The 18,902-nt window shown below is 51.4% G+C and overlaps 1 protein-coding gene and 1 pseudogene across 1 annotated transcript; one reads left to right on the top strand and one right to left on the bottom strand.

The window, feature by feature from the left end:
* On the top strand, window positions 1-4,753 carry LOC136293734 (protein Mis18-alpha-like). Its single transcript, XM_066190659.1, is given in 6 exon segments — window positions 1-39; window positions 41-211; window positions 214-268; window positions 347-488; window positions 995-2,259; window positions 3,605-4,753. Coding segments are annotated over 5 exon segments (441 nt in total). The 3' UTR covers window positions 1,029-2,259; window positions 3,605-4,753.
* A 3,697-nt stretch (window positions 4,754-8,450) lies between these two features.
* Window positions 8,451-18,077, bottom strand: LOC136293735 (antigen-presenting glycoprotein CD1d-like; annotated as a pseudogene).
* Between the last annotated feature and the right edge of the window lie 825 nt (window positions 18,078-18,902).

Genomic DNA, 18,902 nt, shown 5'->3' on the forward strand with positions numbered 1-18,902 from the left:
ATGTCGGGGGCCGCTGCCGGTCCCGCGGCGGGCGGGCGGGCGGGCGGAAAGCACACGCTTGGCGCTGTGCCCGGAGCTGGAGCATTCGCTGTCGCTGCTGGAGCCGGGCGGCGGCCGGGCCGAGCAGCAGCAGCGGCGAGAGCGGCGGGCGGACGCGGCCCCCGTGCCCGTGGTGTTCGTGTGCGCCGGCTGCGGGCGGCCCGGCGGCGGGCGGCAACACGGAGCCGGGCGTTCAGTGGCGAGGAGAGCGGCTGTATCCTGCTGCGCGGTGAGTGCCGTCCCTGCCAGCCCCCCCCCCGCCCCGCGGTCCCTGCCGCCATCCCTCCTTCCCTCCCTCCCGCTGCAGGTGTGGCCGCCCGCGTCGCCGCGGGCCCGGAGCCGCAGTTCTCCGAGCTCCCCGGAGAGTGCGGGTGCGGAGGGCCGGTCCTGGCTGCACACAGCCCCGGGGGAGTCGGGCGTTCCCGGGGAAGGCGCCGAGGAGAAGCCCGGTAAAAGGCCCGGAGTGCTCGTGTGCCCCCGAGAGCCCCCGGAACATTTATTTGGGGTGGTGTGCGCAAGCCGCTTATGGCCTAAGGGAGAGGGATTTCTCACAAGGATAGGTAGTGATGGACAAGAGGAATGGCCTCAAGATGAAGGGAGGCAGGATTAAATATCAGAAAAAATTTGTTCCCTGTGAGGGTGTGGAGGCCCTGGCACAGGTTAGCCAGAGAAGCTGTGGTTGCCCCTGGATCCCTGGCAGTGTCCAAGTGGGGTGGAATGGGATGAGCTTTGAGGTCCCCTCCACAATTTAGTGATTCTGATGGTCTTGCTGAGGTCAGCCTGAGGAGCTGTTGAAAATTCAGGCTGAAAGATGAGTGCTCATAATTTACACTGCGTAAAGCAAGAATGAATGCTTAAAAAAATTCCAATGCATGATTTTTTTTGTTTAGAAAAGGCATGGGGAGAGATGCTTCATTTTATTTTCTTCTGAATAAATGTTATTCCTTACTTACAGCACGATAGAAACCTTTTTCTGCTCTGGCTGCTGAAGGACACTTTGCAGCATCTCCAGGTGCACCTCCAGGCATCTCAACTCCAAGAGAGATTTGTTCTGTTTCCGTATTGACGCTGTTGAAATGTAAACACAGAATGTTTATGGCTCAGCCTGCCAGCTCCACTTCACTAACCAGGCATTGCACGGAGGATGCTCCTGTCATATCTCTGGCAAGTCTGGAGGTGGCTTTTTTCTGCTGCTCTGTCCCAGAGGGATTTTCTGTATTGCTGCTGTTTGCATCATAGTGCTCAGTTGTGAGGAACATCATCTGTGTAAGGCAAATACTAGAAAACAAAACAACCAGGTCTGCCTTTTGTATGAGAAGTTGCATTCCAGCCAGGAAAATATCACGGGGCCCACGGCACAGGAGGGTTCCTTCCCATTTGATGGGAAGAGTGCACAAACCAAGCACCAAACGGGCCTGGCTGGAGCCTGTTAGGGGTCAGCATTAGCAGCGGGAAGGGTGGCCAGAGGGGCTCAGGCAGGGCTTGGGCTGGGTCTGACCTGTAGTGGCCACATGTGCTTTTTCCTTGCTAAGGTGGGCAAAGGCAAATCTGACAACTGAGTGTGTGCTTGAGACTCTCACTCAGCTGTCTGAGAATCTGTCTAGAATATGAAAGTGTGCTTGGGTTTAGTCCGTGTATAGCACTTAGAAGTGGTCCTCAAATATTCTTCCATAACTGTATCCTGAATTAAGGCTCCACGCCAGAGTTGTTTTGTGCCAGCATTGTTCTAATACATGGTGGTTGTTCATCTGGACTGGTTTTAATGTCTCTGTTTTTTTCTGAAGTTCCCATTTGTTTTGATATATTGCTGTAGATGTTTACCCTCGTACTCTAGACAGTGGTTTTGGGATTTTTTCTTCATTCCATAGCTATAATACTATTTTTTTTTCCCCTCACGGCAGTAGAATTCTCTAAAGCACTAAACTGGCTTCAGAATGGCATTTTCTCAGGGGGCAATGCTGCTTCTCCCAGCCAGCGCTGCACTGTTCTTGGTGTCTTGGTGCAATTTTTCAGTGTATCCCATAGCCCCAGAAGCCATGGCTATCCCTCAGGGTTCTGAAGGAGTGCTGTATTTGGATTTTTGGCTTCAGAGTGGGAAGTGCATGATCTAAACTGTGGAATCTCAGCTATACTCTAGGAACCCTGGAAAAGCAAGCTCTTATTCATGAGGAACCGCTAACTCTTGAAAGTCGAGCTGTCTTGCAAGAGGCACTGCAAAGGGTGAGATTTAACCTTGTATCATTCTTTGTTGAAATCACCTCTGTGAAACTTTATTAGACTTCAATAGTTTTGCAGAACAGCTGATTTCACCTAGAGCAATTCAGTGCATTGTAACATGCACTGGTCCGCTTCATGTAATCGGTCTCTTGTGTTATGCAAGATCTTCAGCAACTTTTCCTTCAGTTTTCATGGTAATTAGCATTTTGTGTTTATCAAGCACAGCATTAGGTTCCTGTTTATGTCTCAGTAATTTGATACGTTGTTTCTAGTTAGTTCCCATTCATTTCTCCAAATCTTAACTTTTAGTCACGTTTCTTTTTCCTTTTGTGCAAATGGACTTAATGCTTTTGCTGTAACTTTGTATTGAAATATTAATCATAAATTAATCATGATAAATTAAGTTGATGTTTTGCTCTACTAAAATCTTGTGACTGCAGGTAGGAAGAATTGGGAGCAAACAGTGTAAGGAAGTTGACTGTGGAAGCTGAAGGTTGTCCAGCAAAAGCTGACTGTATGGCTGTGACACTTAGCAAGGCTGGAAAGAGGTCCTGTGTGGACAGTGAATGTTAGAGTCAAATGAAAAGCATTGGTGATGTGAGATCAGATTTGAGCCCTTTTTGACGTCCACACATGCTCTTGGTTTTGTCAAATTCTGTGTGTAACCAAGTACAGTAGTTCCCCTGGTTATTTTGCAGGTAGATAGGATATTCCAAGTTCTGGAGACAAGACTGACCACTCTTGAGTCGTGAGTGGCTGCTCTGCACGGGCAGGTCTGAGAGTAAACATCTGTTGAACTGCAGGAGAATGGCAAATGTGAAACTTGGCCCCGTAATCCTCTGGAATCCATAGGAATATTGCAAGGGCCTGGGCCACAGGGGAGCAGTGCTGACCAAGGCTGTGTCCAGCCAAGGAGCCCCTCTTGTGTCCCTTAAGAGGATACCCCAGGGGTTTTGTTCTTGACAAAGACTTCTGAGCAGTCAATCTGTAGACTTCTGGTTTAATGGAAGTATTTATTTAAATATTTTTGTCTCCGAAAGCAAAGCATTTCTCTCTTGACTTCCCTGCTATTCAGTATCTACTGAACTGGGTTCCTAAGCTAATGAAAAACCTCCCTGTGATTCTGTAATTTCCAAAGGAACAGCATTAAGTCACTTTTCTTTTTCTTGTTTCCATAGGTTTAGCTTGACTTGTGCTCAAAGACAAGTCAAAAAGTGTGTGGTGATTTGTTAGTTTGGTTGGGGACTTTGTGCAAGTTCAGGACTAAAATATGATGTAAGAAAAGGCTTTTTTTGCAGCATTAGATAAATGCTTTCGCATGAGGTGTTGAAGGTCAGTTGTTTTACAGCTCCAAAGGGAGGGAAACCAAACCAGGCTGATGGCCACACTCCTTTAAGCAAGGCGTGGTATGTATTTGAGCAATTAATTCAGCAGTTTTTTTGGTGTTAATGCTGATATTTTGGTTGCATTTGCTTTTATGTGTATTGGAATAATTGTCAGTGTTTCTCATACAGAATGAGTGTTCCATCTAGTATTTTTCAATAAAAGCAAGCAGTTGGTAGCATAAAGCAAGAATAATCTCAAAAAGTGGCTTGGGGTTTATTTGGTTGTTTGTTTTTTTTTTTTTTGTTACCCAACACTACTTAGCTTTACTACTCTGAGTTTTAAAGTTTTCTCCAAAAACTCAGAACGAATTTCCGCATTCTGCCTCACTGGTAGGCACTGTATCTCTTAGAAAAGCTTCTCCCCTCCATCTTCACTGCCCTGTTTTGAAGTAGTGCTCCAGTTTAGCCTGTAGTGATTGATCTTAGATCCTTTTCTGGTCAGGTAACTAAAGCATTTTGTTATTGACATAGCTGCGAGCCAGAGGAGCTTACATTACTCCAGTGTAATTTGTGAGGCAGTTTCTGCTCTAACAAGTTTTTGAATGCTGCTGAACAGCAATAGACCTCATTCTGGATGTTTGAAGGTGAGAGAAGAGATGCTCACATCCCAGGAGCCTGATTTTGGAATGCTTTATGGAATTGACCAAGTAGCTTTTATTTCTGGGGTTTCCATAGTCTGCCCATGGCAGGTCCAGTCTGTGCTTCACCTTGGAGCCCTCAGTTTTCAGGAAAATGGACTTTTGGGGAAGTTCTTCCAGCTCTACTTAATGCTTTATGAGTAATGATGATTTTCTGGAAGGAGGCTGTCCATTCTGACCCATCTTCTTCTCTCTCCTTGCAGACTGTATCTGCTGAATGGCTGAGGTGAGACCAGGATCTGCAAAATCTCTGACTCTCCGTGTCTTCCTGAGGCTGAAGCCATGTTTGCTGTCAACGATGACATAGTGGAAGATGCTAAAGACTGAAAACTTTGGGTTTTTTCCCCTGAATCCCAAGACTCTTAGATTGTGCTGCTGTGCCCTGTATGTCTCTTAAAAGAGTTTCTGAGTTTAGAAAAGTTTTTACATTCTGCAATATTTATCTGTAACTCAATTTAAAGGAATCATATTGTATCAATGTGGTGTTAATTACTCTGTTTGAGTTGGTTAATTGAAACAAATTATTGCTAAGGGGTTTGAGCAACCCTTGGATGGCCCTTGGAGCAGGCAGCTCTTGTTTAATTTCTCTTCATTCCTTTAATGTCTTTCAATTATTTCTTTAGAATGACTGCAATTAGGATGTACAATAAGGACAACAGCATTTCTGCCTTGTAAGATTGGGAAATCCAAGCCCAGTTCCTTGGAGAGATTGAGGGGATGAGGAGCTGAGCCTCAGGCTGGGTTTTGGCGGTGGGAATTTGGTGAGGAAGAAAAGAGAGATGCCCCAAAAAGTGATTAAGGCCAGTTCTGCTGGCTTTGGGTGTTTCTACTCGCAAAAAATCATCCTGGTTAAACGGGACTTGAAGAAGCAGCAGGATGTGCCGGGGGGGCTGTGCTGGGACCCCCAAACCCTGGTCACGGATGCTGGGAAGTGTCAGCTCCAGAGGAACACTACAGAGGGACTGTGCTGGGACCCCTCAAATTCCAGTCGGAGATGCTGGGCACTGCTGGACCTTTGGGACACTACTGAGACTTCGCTGTCTGATGCCCCTCAGCCCAGCCCCGCTCCCCCGTTTGCCTAAGGCGTCGCTCCCGTGCCGCCCCTTTGGGAACCGGCGAAGGTGTGCCCCCGCTGCCGCAGCCTCGGCAGGTTTTGCTGGGGCCCGCGAAGGGCGACGGGAGTCCCCGCTGAGGTCCCGGCCGGGAGTTCTCCCAGGGAAACGGGGAGCGGGCGGAATAGCGGGCGTGGGGCGTGACGGGACAGCGGGGGGGCGCGGAGCCGAGGGAGGCGGGAACGGGCGGGCTGGGATTGGTGGGGCCCGCACTGCCCCAGGTTGTGATTGGCTGGGCTGGCCCAGCCCTGGGCTATAAATAGCGTGCCCTGAGGGGCTCTGGGCGTTAGTCCGGTGGCGGCGTGGAGAGCGGCGGTTGGAGCTGCGAGGTCCGAGGAGCGCCGGTGAGCACGGACGCGACTCCCGCGTCGGCCTGCACCAGCGTGTGGGGGCTGGCGGTGTCCTGGGGCAGCGCTGCTGGCCGTGCCCAGTTCTTTCCGCCGCGCCCTGCGTGGCTCGGGCAGCTGGAGGCTGGTGCGGGGCCTGGTGCGTCGCAGGGAGACTGGCTGGGGCTACCAGGGGAGAAGCACTTCTGTGGCTTCTGGATTTAAAATAACGTTTAAAATATCGAGAATAAAGCTGCGGTTTTTTCAGTTTAATTTTTTTCCCCCTTATTCGAAATATCTATGATTTCCTTTTTTATTGCACCACTTCATTATTTTTCTCGCTTTATTACATTATTTTGGTTTGTTTTTGTTTTCTTTTGCTAGATATCTGATGCTAATTCAGTAAGGTTGTAGGGGTAGAGCTGAAACACCGGTTGTGAGGCCAGTGGAGACATAAAGCCCCAGGGTGTGGAATAAAATCTTGGCACTAGAGGCAGGCCCAAAACAATGTGAAGCAGTGGAAACGCTGGGGCTGGAGCTGGATAAATGCCACGGGAGAAGGGGATGGAGCGTGGGGCCTTCAGGAGATGCCTGGGGGGGTTACCAGCCCTTGCCCTGTGGTACCAAGCAGAGCCTGAGGGTGTGGGGCCTCCGAGGGCTCCAGGGCCCGAGAACCAACCCAAGGGCACCTTTTGGGATGGAGGAGCAGGGGCCCAGTGGCTTTTCCCAGCCCCCGGTGCTGCCTTGGGGAGGTGAGGGGGGCCTTTGTGCAAGTGCTGAGCTGAAACCCAGGGGGAGGGGGAAGATAGATGTTGGGCTTCAGGCTTCCAGTGTCCCCGTAGTTGGGAACTCGGGACAGTGGGTAGTACAGCTCCTGAAGACATTGAAGTGATGACAGTAACTGACTTGCCTTATCAACAGCCCCGGGCTGCGGTAAGAAACAGTAGCAGCTTTTAGCTGCAGGCAGTGGGAAGCTGAGGAGCTGGAGCTGAGACAGCAGAGCTGGAGGAGACACAAAGATGGTAGGGTTTGGGGTGAAACCCCTGTGGGGCTGTTATAGGGAATATGGAGCCGGGAAGGGAACTGGGTGGCTGGAGCTGAAATCACTGTAAGGGCTGGGATAGGGACTGTAGTGCTGCAGTAAGGATTAGCAGGTTGGGGCTGGAATGTGGGTACAAGAGCTGTGCTGAAACAACACAGAGCTATAGCTAAAACAAATGTCATACCATGAGAACCAAAAGCAGCATTATGTGCCACTGCTGGGAGGATGTGGAGACGAAAGTGAAACAGAAGAGGTGGCAGTGAAATAAAGCTTGTGGCACTGAAGCTGTAATCACTGTGGTCGGAATGAGGACTGCAGTGCTGCAATTGCAATCACTGTTCAAAGGGGATAGTGAGTGTAGACCTGGGAAGTGACCATTAAATGGAACACAAACTGAGGGGCTGAAAATGGAATAAAGATTACTGGGATAGGGTGGAATAGTGTTTCTAGAGCTGAAGCTGAAACCTCACAACTGGAGTCAAAAAAAGATCCTGTTGTCTCAACCTGGAGCAGCTACACCTGGTGGACTGGGAGAAAAGAGGATCTGGAGCAGGAGAAACTGAGCTGGCAGTGAAATAAAGCTTGTGGCTCAAGAGCTGAAATCACCGGGGCTGGGAAGAGCACTCCAGGGCTCGATCTGAAATCACTAGAGGGGTGGGATAGAGACTGTTAATGGCATAGAAACTGTAGGGCAGATGTAGAGACTGTAGGATTCATGTGCTGAAATCACTGTAGGCCTGTGACACTGATGTTTGCACTGTGTATTGTGATTGAAAATGGAACAGGATCTGTAGAGCTGGAAAGGAGACTAAGATTGCACCGGAAAACCCAGGGTTGCAGGGATATTGTTTGGGTCTGTGATAGCCACTGTAGGGCTGGGGCTGAAATCACTGTGGGGCTGGGATATTGACTGTGGGGCTGGGATTGTGAGTGAAAATGGAAAGAAACTGCAGAGCTGAGAAAGGGACAGAGATGCATGGTGAAATGATGGAAGGGCTGGCATAGTGGCTGTGGAGCATGGACTGTAGGGCTGGAGCTGAAAAGAAATGTGGGGCTGGAATATTGACTCTGGGGTGGACTTAGTGATGGTAGGGTGGGAGCTGAATTATTGCAGAGCTGGAGACAAGACAAAGATCTGTAGCAGTGTGCTTTTTAGAGGGTGGGGCTGCTACCTATATCCCCATAAGCATCTCCTGTGGAAAAGCTGCTTGGGGAGGTTTCAGGTAGAGCAGTCAAGCTCATGTCACACACACCACAGCTAGGCTCAGCAAGGAGAGGCAAGAAGGGCCTTTTTGTATGATAAACTCCAGCAAGGAATCAGGGACGAAAAGACCAGGCCATGTGCTGGGCACAGGCCTAAATAGGGATCAGAAACCAATGGCCTTAGGGCACGGGGGTGGTACAAAGAGCAGGGCATGGGTCAGTGATCTATAGAGGGACAGGACTGGACACTGGGGTACCACCACCAATAGGGAAGCAGGCAAAGGAGAAACCACAAGAACCAGGGGTGGGGTAAGAGAAGAGGCTGGGGCAGGCCACACTGCAAAGCACCATGGGGAAGGACTTTCTTTCAGCCTAGGCAGGGAAGACTACGGTCCATCCTTCCAAGGCAGGACCCTGGGAATTGCCCCAAGGGGTTCCAGGGACTCCACAGGAGAGCAAACAGTTGTTGCTGTGTGGGCAACCAGGCCTCAAATGATGAATTCTTGGGTCTCCCATGCAGCCTCATTACCCTTCCTACAAAGGGTATGTGTGAACTGTGATGACAGTCAGGGAGTTCACCCCTACAGCACTGCTGCTGCTGCCACCCCTGGACCGACCTACATGCCTGTAAATCTTAGAGCAGGTGATGAGGGGGAGCGCTCACCTGTGCTTCCACCACCAAAATCCCCCAACAGAGGCTGTGGCCAAAAGAAGCAGCACCACAACAGTGATGCTGATGGTTGGAGCTGTGCTGTGGTTTTCTGGGACAGGGAGGGAACAGGGTGACTGTGTGAAGGTGGCAGCGCCAGCCAGGAGCTGCTCCTCACAGGGCCAGTGGCTGCTGTCTGCAGCCTGCACCCCATCCCCATGGGTGGCACCTACCCCATGGGATGAGCAGGCTGTGGCTGCCCATGCTCTGGTGGCACACACGGCAGACAATGCTGTGCCCATCCCGGGGGGCCACGGCCAGGACACTGCAGAGCTGGTAGGTGAGGTCGGCATTGGGCAGGATGGGGTTGGTGTTGAATGCCGGGCCCGGAGGCACCTCCTGGCCATCCCGCAGCCTGGCCACACTGATGGGACGGGGGTAGAAGCCAGTGACATTGCAAACAAGCAGCAGCTGGTCTAGGCTGGGGGTGCAGGTGAAAACCGTGTGTCTTGGTTTAGGAAGACAGGTATCTGCTAGGTAAAATTACAATCAGAGGCTCTTTGGCAAAGATTTGGGAAATAGGAATAGCAGTTCTTTACTAGTATGTAATACAAAGCAAACAAACACAAAAAAAACTCCCCCCCCCACCAAACAACTACAGCATTAATGACAAACGACAACAGTACCAAGAACCTTGAGGGCTTTGTTTCACAAAACCCAGAGCAGTTTGGTTTCGGTGTCCCTGCAGGATCCTCAGAGCACCAAGCTGGAACAGTGGAAAAGTCCCGGGCTGGTAGCTGGGATGGCAGGGTGTCCCGGCAGGCAGGGGCAGGATGTCCCGGCAGCGCAGGGAGTGCAGGGTCACGCTGCAGCAAGAGGAGCAGCGCTGAAGCAGCTCGACGGCGAGGCAGAAAAAACGGCGGCTGAGATCCTCGAGGAGCGGCCGACACGCGTCTCCCGAACGCCGGAAGCAGAAAAGCACGCAGCTGCCTCAAGCTGTGTCTTTTACCTGCGTTATCTCCCCCTTCCACCTTTTGTCCATCTCTTTGTTTCAGCCAAGCACTCTCAAGTATCCAACACCCGGTCCCCTTGGCAACCCGTGGGGAAAAAATTCCCCAGAGAAAGAAGGAACAAACCCAACCCCCAACATTATCCACCCCGAATTTTTTTCCCATACAAACATATTACATTGAGTTTTAACTATTAAAAATACATATATATATATGCAAATATGGATGCAGCCACATTGTCATGGATAGTTCACCCCAAAACAAGGTCCCCTTGAGGTATGCATCGGGTCTCTCCATCCTTTTGCATCACCCACCAGGTGCAACCTGGTCCCTGAGCGAAGACAACCCCACGGATGGGATTGTCTTTGCTGGAGGCAGGATTAATCCAAACAGTTTTTCCCAGCATACCTCTCATGTGTACCACTGGAACCTTATCTCCGTCTGTCTTTTGCAAGGGCTCAGATTGGGCAGGACCTGCTCGGTTGGTGGAACCTCGAGTGTTCACCAACCAGGTGGCCTTTGCTAAATTAGTATCCCAATTCTTAAAGGTTCCCCCACCCAGTGCTTTCAAGGTAGTTTTAAGCAGGCCATTGCACCGTTCAACTTTCCCGGCCGCTGGTGCATGATAAGGAATATGGTACACCCACTCAATGCCATGTTCTCTAGCCCAGGTGCTTATAAGACTATTCTTGAAATGAGTCCCATTGTCCGACTCGATTCTCTCAGGGGTGCCATGTCTCCACAGGACTTGTTTTTCCAGGCCCAGGATGGTGTTCCGGGCAGTAGCATGAGGCACAGGGTAGGTCTCCAACCATCCAGTGGTGGCTTCCACTATGGTTAGCACATAACGCTTGCCCTGGCGGGTTTGGGGAAGGGTGATGTAGTCAATCTGCCAGGCTTCCCCATATTTATATTTGGACCACCGCCCACCATACCATAAGGGCTTCACCCGCTTGGCTTGCTTGATTGCAGCACATGTCTCACAGTCATGGATAACCTGAGAAATACTGTCCATGGTTAAATCCACCCCTCGGTCTCGGGCCCACTTATAGGTGGCATCTCTGCCCTGATGACCCGAGGCATCATGGGCCCATCGGGCTAGGAACAACTCTCCCTTGTGTTGCCAATCTAAATCTATCTTTGACACTTCTATCTTGGCAGCCTGATCTACCTGCTTGTTGTTTTGGTGTTCCTCATTAGCCCGACTCTTGGGAACATGGGCATCTACATGGCGGACTTTCACAGGCAGCTTCTCTACACGAGTGGCAACGTCCTTCCATTCATCAGCAGCCCAGATTGGTTTTCCTCTACGCTGCCAGTTGGCCTTTTTCCACCTCTCCAGCCAGCCCCACAGAGCATTGGCTACCATCCACGAATCAGTGTAGAGGTAGAGCTTTGGCCACTTCTCTCTTTCAGCAATGTCAAGGGCTAATTGAACAGCTTTGAGTTCAGCAAGCTGACTTGATCCCCCTTCTCCTTCAGTGGCTTCTGCAACCTGTCGTGTGGGGCTCCATACGGCTGCTTTCCACTTACGGTTCATTCCCACGATGCGACAGGAACCGTCAGTGAAGAGAGCGTAGTGTGTTTCTTCTGCTGGCAGTTGGTTGTATGGAGGAGCTTCTTCAGCTCGTGTCACTTGTACCTGCTCCTCTTCGTCCGTGAAACCGAAGTTTTCTCCTTCCGGCCAGTTTGTAATTATCTCCAAAATCCCAGGGCGATTTGGGTGTCCAATACGGGCACGCTGTGTGATGAGGGCAGTCCATTTGCTCCATGTGGCATCGGTGGCATGGTGCGTGGAGGGAGCCTTTCCTTTAAACATCCACCCCAGCACTGGTAGTCGGGGTGCCAAGAGGAGTTGTGCTTCTGTGCCAATCACTTCTGAGGCGGCTTGAACTCCTTCATAGGCGGCCAAGATCTCCTTCTCTGTGGGAGTGTAGTTGGCTTCAGATCCTCTGTAACTTCGACTCCAGAATCCCAGTGGTCGGCCTCGGGTCTCCCCTGGCACCTTCTGCCAAAGGCTCCAGGACAAACCGTTGTTCCCGGCTGCAGAATAAAGCACATTCTTCACATCTGATCCCGTCCTGACTGGGCCAAGGGCTACTGCATGAGCAATCTCCTGCTTGATCTGGGCAAAGGCTTGTTGCTGTTCAGGGCCCCAGTGGAAATTGTTTTTCTTGCGGGTAACCAGGTAGAGAGGGCTCACGATTTGACTGTATTCAGGAATGTGCATCCTCCAAAAACCTATGGCTCCTAGGAAAGCTTGTGTTTCCTTTTTGCTGGTCGGTGGAGACATTGCTGTGATCTTATCAATGACCTCAGTGGGGATCTGCCGCCGTCCATCTTGCCACTTTACTCCCAGGAACTGGATCTCTCTGGCAGGTCCCTTGACTTTGCTCTTCTTGATGGCAAACCCGGCTTTCAGCAAAATCTGGATGATCCTCTCTCCTTTCTCGAACACTTCAGCTGCAGTCTTTCCCCACACAATGATGTCATCGATGTACTGTAGATGTTCCGGAGCCTCACCTTTCTCCAGTGCAGCCTGGATCAGCCCATGGCAGATGGTGGGGCTGTGTTTCCACCCCTGGGGCAGCCGGTTCCAGGTGTACTGCACGCCCCTCCAGGTGAAAGCAAACTGAGGCCTGCATTCTGCAGCCAGAGGAATGGAGAAAAATGCATTGGCAATGTCAATAGTGGCATACCACCTCGCTGCCTTGGACTCCAGCTCGTACTGAAGTTCCAGCATGTCCGGCACAGCAGCGCTCAGCGGTGGAGTCACTTCATTCAATGCACGATAGTCCACAGTCAGTCTCCATTCTCCATCAGACTTGCGCACAGGCCAGATGGGGCTGTTGAAGGGTGAGTGGGTTTTGCTGACCACCCCTTGGCTCTCCAGCTCACGGATCATCTTGTGGATGGGGATCACGGCGTCCCGATTTGTCCGATACTGCCGACGGTGCACTGTCGAGGTGGCAACAGGTACTTGTTGTTCTTCTACCTTAAGGAGTCCCACTGCAGATGGGTTCTCTGATAGTCCCGGCAAGGTGTTCAACTGCTTAATGTTCTCTGTCTCCACAGCAGCTATTCCAAAAGCCCATCTGAGTCCTTTGGGGTCTTTATAATATCCATTCCTGAGGAAGTCTATGCCCAGAATACATGGAGCCTCTGGGCCGGTCACAATCGGAAGTTTCTGCCACTCCTTCCCGGTCAGGCTCACCTCGGCTTCAACCAGAGTCAGTTCCTGTGATCCCCCCGTCACCCCGGCAATGGAAATCGGTTCTGCCCCCACATGTCCTGATGGCATTAGAGTACACTGCGACCCAGTCTCTACTAAAGCTTCATATTTTTGTGGTTCTGATGTGCCAGGCCATCGAATCCACACAGTCCAAAAAACCCGATTTTCCCGTGCCTCTTCCTGGCTAGAGGCAGGGCCCCTCTAGCACTGGTTATTATTCCCTTCTTGGACGTACATGGTAGAGGTTCCTTCGAGGGAATCTGACACAGCATTCCCACCTCCGTAATACCTGGCAGCTTGCTCGTGGGAGGCTGAGGCTACCTTCATTCTAGTGGAACTCCCTCTGTTAGCGTTTCTCTCCTTGAGCTCACGTACCCGTGCTGCCAGGACAGAAGTAGGTTTCCCATGCCACGCTCCCATGTCCTCCCCATGGTCCCGCAGATAAAACCACAGGTCAGCTCGAGGGGTGTACCCTCTCTCTCTCGCTGGGGAATGTTGGGCTCTGATTCTGGGGCCTGTGACTCGCACCGGTGCTACATGGGAACTGTTCCTTCTCATCTCCTCTCTCATTTCCCTCATCTCCTCTTTGAGTTCCTTCACCACCGCAGAGACATGAGCCTGCATTGGGCCACTGATCATACTTTCATAATTTCTGAGCTTGTTGGCAACAGAACCCACTGTCTCTCGGTTATCCTCGGCATTAATTGTTGCGATGAATGTGGCGTATTGGGATGGTCCATGAGTTGCCAGATTCCACAACATGTGCCCTGTGCATTTAACCTTGTCGGGGTCATTATCATGCTGTCCGGTCCTCCCAAAAAGTACTTCCAATACTGCCACTTCTCTCAACTGTTGGATTCCTTCCTCAAGGGTCTTCCATCGCATTCTATTGTTGTGCTCTTGCATTCTGTCTCTGTGGACAAATCTCTCTCTCACACTCATTAGAAGTCGTTCCCAAAGGGGAAGGGGCCTTTGCTCTCTTACAAATACCTGATTTATACCTGAGTCCTGGGTCAAGGGTCCCAAATTCCTTGCTTCAGCACTATCCAGTTGCACACCTGTACCCATAAGGTCCCAGACTCGAAGTAGCCAGGCTGTATAAGCCTCACGTCCTCGTCGTGCAATATCTTTTTGCAGATTACGTAGACTTTCATATGTCAGGGACTCAGTGATGATCTCAACCTGTGGCTCTTCTGTGGACTGTGAGGACCCTCCTTTCTTACCCTTAATATCAGGATCTGACGATTTCACTTTACACTTCCTTGTTTCCACAGGGGCGACTGCTGCTGGCTGTGGCTGCCCTTGTGGTTCAGCTGGAACCTGGACAGTTGTAACATCTGTGGGTTCCACTGCTGCACCATCAGTCTCTGCCTTCTCGGGGCAGGGGGAGGGTTTTTCATGAGCTGGGGAAATGTACTCTTTCAGCATTTGGCCTATCTCTTTTACCAGAACCTCAACCCAATCCGGGTGGGTCCTTTCTGAGGCAGGCTGTGGGGCAGAGTCAGGCTCTGGGGTATCATCCCTATTCTGTGGGCTAGGTATCAGGGTGGTTATCCAGGTCAATCTTCCCTTATCTCTGAATGCTAAACAGAATACGCATATTAGCAGCACCAGCCATTGTATGATATCATTAGCATTCAGAGAGGATTTAAACCCTTCAAAAACTGGTGGGGCAGACCCAAAGAGATGGGTAAAGGGTTGGGAAAAAGAAACTTCCCCCGGTGTCATTTCCTCACAGTAGGTACCATTGTTAAAGTAACTCCAAAAACACACAGTTAGTGTACGATAGCCCTGAATCCATGTGCCTGCCTTCCAGAGGAAATTAAAAATCCATGAGTTCTTCACCTTATTAAGCCATAAAATAAACTGGATGACAGTCACAGTAGCCTTAGTTATAGGGCCCATGTTTAGATAAGGGCCTGCAAATGGAAGGAATACAGCCACAACCACATGCCACCCAAACCAGGCTAAGTTAGACCACATGATGCAGCCTAATGAGGTTTTTATATCCAACGCACACAAAAGAAAGTACTAGGTTAGTTAAGAACTGCTATTTCTCTTCCCTTTTCTTTTCTCAGTGCCCTCAAGCCCCACACTTGGGCGCCAAAATCTGTCTTGGTTTAGGAAGACAGGTATCTGCTAGGTAAAATTACAATCAGAGGCTCTTTGGCAAAGATTTGGGAAATAGGAATAGCAGTTCTTTACTAGTATGTAATACAAAGCAAACAAACACAAAAAAAACTCCCCCCCCCCACCAAACAACTACAGCATTAATGACAAACGACAACAGTACCAAGAACCTTGAGGGCTTTGTTTCACAAAACCCAGAGCAGTTTGGTTTCGGTGTCCCTGCAGGATCCTCAGAGCACCAAGCTGGAACAGTGGAAAAGTCCCGGGCTGGTAGCTGGGATGGCAGGGTGTCCCGGCAGGCAGGGGCAGGATGTCCCGGCAGCGCAGGGAGTGCAGGGTCACGCTGCAGCAAGAGGAGCAGCGCTGAAGCAGCTCGACGGCGAGGCAGAAAAAACGGCGGCTGAGATCCTCGAGGAGCGGCCGACACGCGTCTCCCGAACGCCGGAAGCAGAAAAGCACGCAGCTGCCTCAAGCTGTGTCTTTTACCTGCGTTATCTCCCCCTTCCACCTTTTGTCCATCTCTTTGTTTCAGCCAAGCACTCTCAAGTATCCAACACCCGGTCCCCTTGGCAACCCGTGGGGAAAAAATTCCCCAGAGAAAGAAGGAACAAACCCAACCCCCAACACCGTGGCCACAGGCAGCTCTGGGGAATGAGAGCAAAGGCGTGGGGCAAGTCTGGTGGGGCACGGCTGGGCCCCAGTGTGGGGGTGGCTGTTGCAGGGTCAGGGTGGGCTCATCTTGTCTCTCCAGAATTTCCCTCCCATACCTCTTCAGGGTGAGGAAGTTGCTCTGGTGTACCCAGATAGAGAGAAAGTGCTCTAGGACCACTCTGACAGACTTCTCCTTGTTGAGGCTCTTGCTGACCAGCTCTGCCACCAGGGATGGCTGCCAGGCCTCCCAGCGCTGTTTATCTACCTCAAAAACTAGGAGGTCTCTGCCACCCCAGCCGAAATTCAGGAAGCCCTGGCTTGTCGTATTGGGGTACAGCACACAGCCTACATGGAACTGGACCACCAATGGGTCTGTCAAAGGCAAAGCCAGTGGAGAGATCCATGAGGGTGTGGGACATGGGTGGCAAGAGGTGGGGTGTGGCTGAGGGCACATACAGGGATATAGTGAAAAGCAGGGTGCAATGGGCAGCAGGGAGTAAGGCCATGCTTCAGGAGACCCCAGACACTCTGCAAACCCTCAGGCCCCCTGCAAGAATGGAGTAGATACTGGTGTGGGGTGCTTGTGTAAAAATAATTCTGCCCTCCAAAATATTTGCCCCCAGTTTTCCCTTCCATGATCTGTGCTGTGTCAATCCTGCAGTTCCAGTAAATTTGGTGGCAGCTCTCTGATAAACAGGGGTTCCTTGTGGCAGATGGCTGAAGCCCCGAGGGGTATTTTTGGTCTGCTACCCCACCCATTCTTGCTAGTCATATGCCCCAGCAGCTGCAGTGTTTCAGAAGCTGTTGCACCCTGTGAGATGCCCCCCAGATGCCATCCTGCTGGGGAGGAGGCCACAGCCAGAACCTGGGGAGAAGGGCTCTGGCAGGGCTCGTTCCTGTACTTACAGTGCTGTTCTGTCTGCTGAACCGTGTCGTGCACAAATTGGACAATATTGCACAGAGTGATTTTGTACTGGGACATGATCTTTTCCCCATGACCTTAAACTGCAGCCTGGCTGACCCAGGGCCAGTGGAAGCAGATGCTCCAGTTGGCAGGATGCAGTGCTAAGATGGGTATGTCCCCTATGAGTGCCCGCATGACACCTCAGCAGAGCTCATGTTGGCAAAGAGCCCAGTCAGGAGGTACTGGATAACCTGTCGCTCTGCTTGGAAAGAGGATGGAGACAGGAAAGGGTGCAGGAAGGAGATAACTGGAGGTGCTAAAGGGGAAATGGGAAGTGGAGATGCTGGAGGGGGAACAGGAGATTCAGACTAGATAGTAAGAAATGAATTTTTTATATGACGGGTAGTGAGACACTGGCATATGTTACCCAGACATATGGTGGATGCCCCATCCCTGGAAACATTCAAGGCCAGGTTGTTTGGGGCTCTGATCAGGGAAGGCGTCCCTGCCCATGGCAGAGGGGTTGAACTGAATGGCCTTTAAAGGTACTTCTCACCCCAAATCATTCTGCGCTTCTGTGATTCTATGCTCTCCATTCTGCTCAGGGTTGCTTTCCTGTCTGAACTTCCTCTGACTTCACTGCTTGTTTTCCTTCTCTGTTTTACTTTCAACAGTGGTTGTCTGCTGCAGAAGACTTTAGGCATTTTATCCCCTCCCTTCCTTGCCTCCATCCCAGCTAGAGCTGCTGTCTGACTGTAGAGCAAATGAAGAGGTACCTTGCTGCTCTATTGGGGTGATGCTTCCCCCCAGGAGAAGCACCTGTGCCAGGATCTGTATCTGCCAAAGACCTGGACATGGTACAGTGGATAGAGGATTGTTGATAGGAAAGGGCATTTTGTCCAGGCTTGGGGCTCCCTGATAGGGCCAGAACACCAGCCCAGCCCAGAGATAAATCCTGCCTTTCTGTGTCTGATGCTGCCTGACCTGGAAGCATAAGGTCTCAAGGGGTTGTGGTAAAACTCTCTGTGTGACAGCAGTGCCCGAAACACCCTCTGGCAGGTGCAGCTCCCTAATGAACGAGGGGCTGCTGTAAGGGGCCCTCAGCACCATGTGGAGCTGAGCTCTGCCTGGCACCCATGGACTCCCTGCAGGGAGAGGATATCTGGCATGGAAACTTAACGCCCAAGGCCTGTTTTGGGACCACTGTTGTTTCTTCTGCTTGTGTGCCCAGGGCTCTGTGTTGGAGCTGGTGGGGCAGAAGTCCTGAGCTGGAGGCAGGAACAGAGAGAGTGGGCAGGGATAAAGCATGTCTGGGTGGTGCCTGGTGGGAGGTGGCCCTCTGATGCTGGGAATCATCCGCTCCCCCATAGGGCACAGTGGCCTGGCTGTGCCTCCCCTGAGCAGAACTTGTGGGGTCCTCTGACAGGTCGGGGGGATGAGAACGGTAGAGGTGAGCCAGGGCTCCCACTTACCCTCTGGGTCTGCCCACATGCCAGGGAGGAGGATCAGGAGAAAGAGGAGGAGGTGAGGGGGCTGCATGGTGCATGCGGCAAGGCTGAAGAAGCAGCAGCAGGAATGACTGTGGGATCCCAAGCTTCAACCCAGGGCAGCAGTCACTGCAGCGGCTCTCCACCAATTGGAGAATCAATGTGTCATGCAGGGGCCCAGAGGTCCCAAGCTGAAAGCCAGGGACGTGTAGGAGGGACAAAAGCTGAAATAAGGTCTTGAGCATGAAGTACTGTGACAGGCTGGGGCTGGGAAAAGCCCAGCCAGAAGAAGACAGGGAAAAAGAGACCCAGGAAAAAGCACTAGGAAAAAAGATTTTCAAGCTGTGTTTTCCTGATGCCCTCTCCCCACCAACATTACATTGTCCTATCCCTGTTCTTGAGAGTTGCATGAGCACCAGTGCAGGTGACAACGGCTTTTGGATTTCAGACCTGACTGGAGAAAGATGGTTTCTGTCCTCTCAACCCCTACACAAGGAGAAGGGATACTTTGGGTCACTCCCTCCCACTTCTGTCACCTCCAGCTCAGGCTGCTCCTGCATCACTTACCCAATTCTGGGGATGGGGCTCCCGGGGAGGAGGTGACAAGCTGTTCCACCTAGTCCAAAGCTGTAGGACAGAGCTGGGGAGCCCCAACTCTGCTCTAAACACCTGGGGGTGGGCCTAGCAACTCTCCTTCCCACCAGCTTTTGTGAGGAGTCCGGTCCCCCTCCCCAAGAGCCCCCTGTGTATGGGAACAGAAATGATGGGAACCATCCCCCTGCTCTGTCCCCACTGGCACCAGTTTCCAGTGCTGGAGGGATCATAGAGTGACCAGAGTCAGCCTCTCCCCCACAATGTCCCCAATCCACTGCTCCTC

This window comes from Chamaea fasciata, unplaced genomic scaffold (genome assembly GCF_029207755.1).
Source record: "Chamaea fasciata isolate MVZ Bird 193981 ecotype frontalis unplaced genomic scaffold, bChaFas1.0.hap1 SCAF_9, whole genome shotgun sequence".
Lineage (NCBI taxonomy): Eukaryota > Metazoa > Chordata > Aves > Passeriformes > Sylviidae > Chamaea > Chamaea fasciata.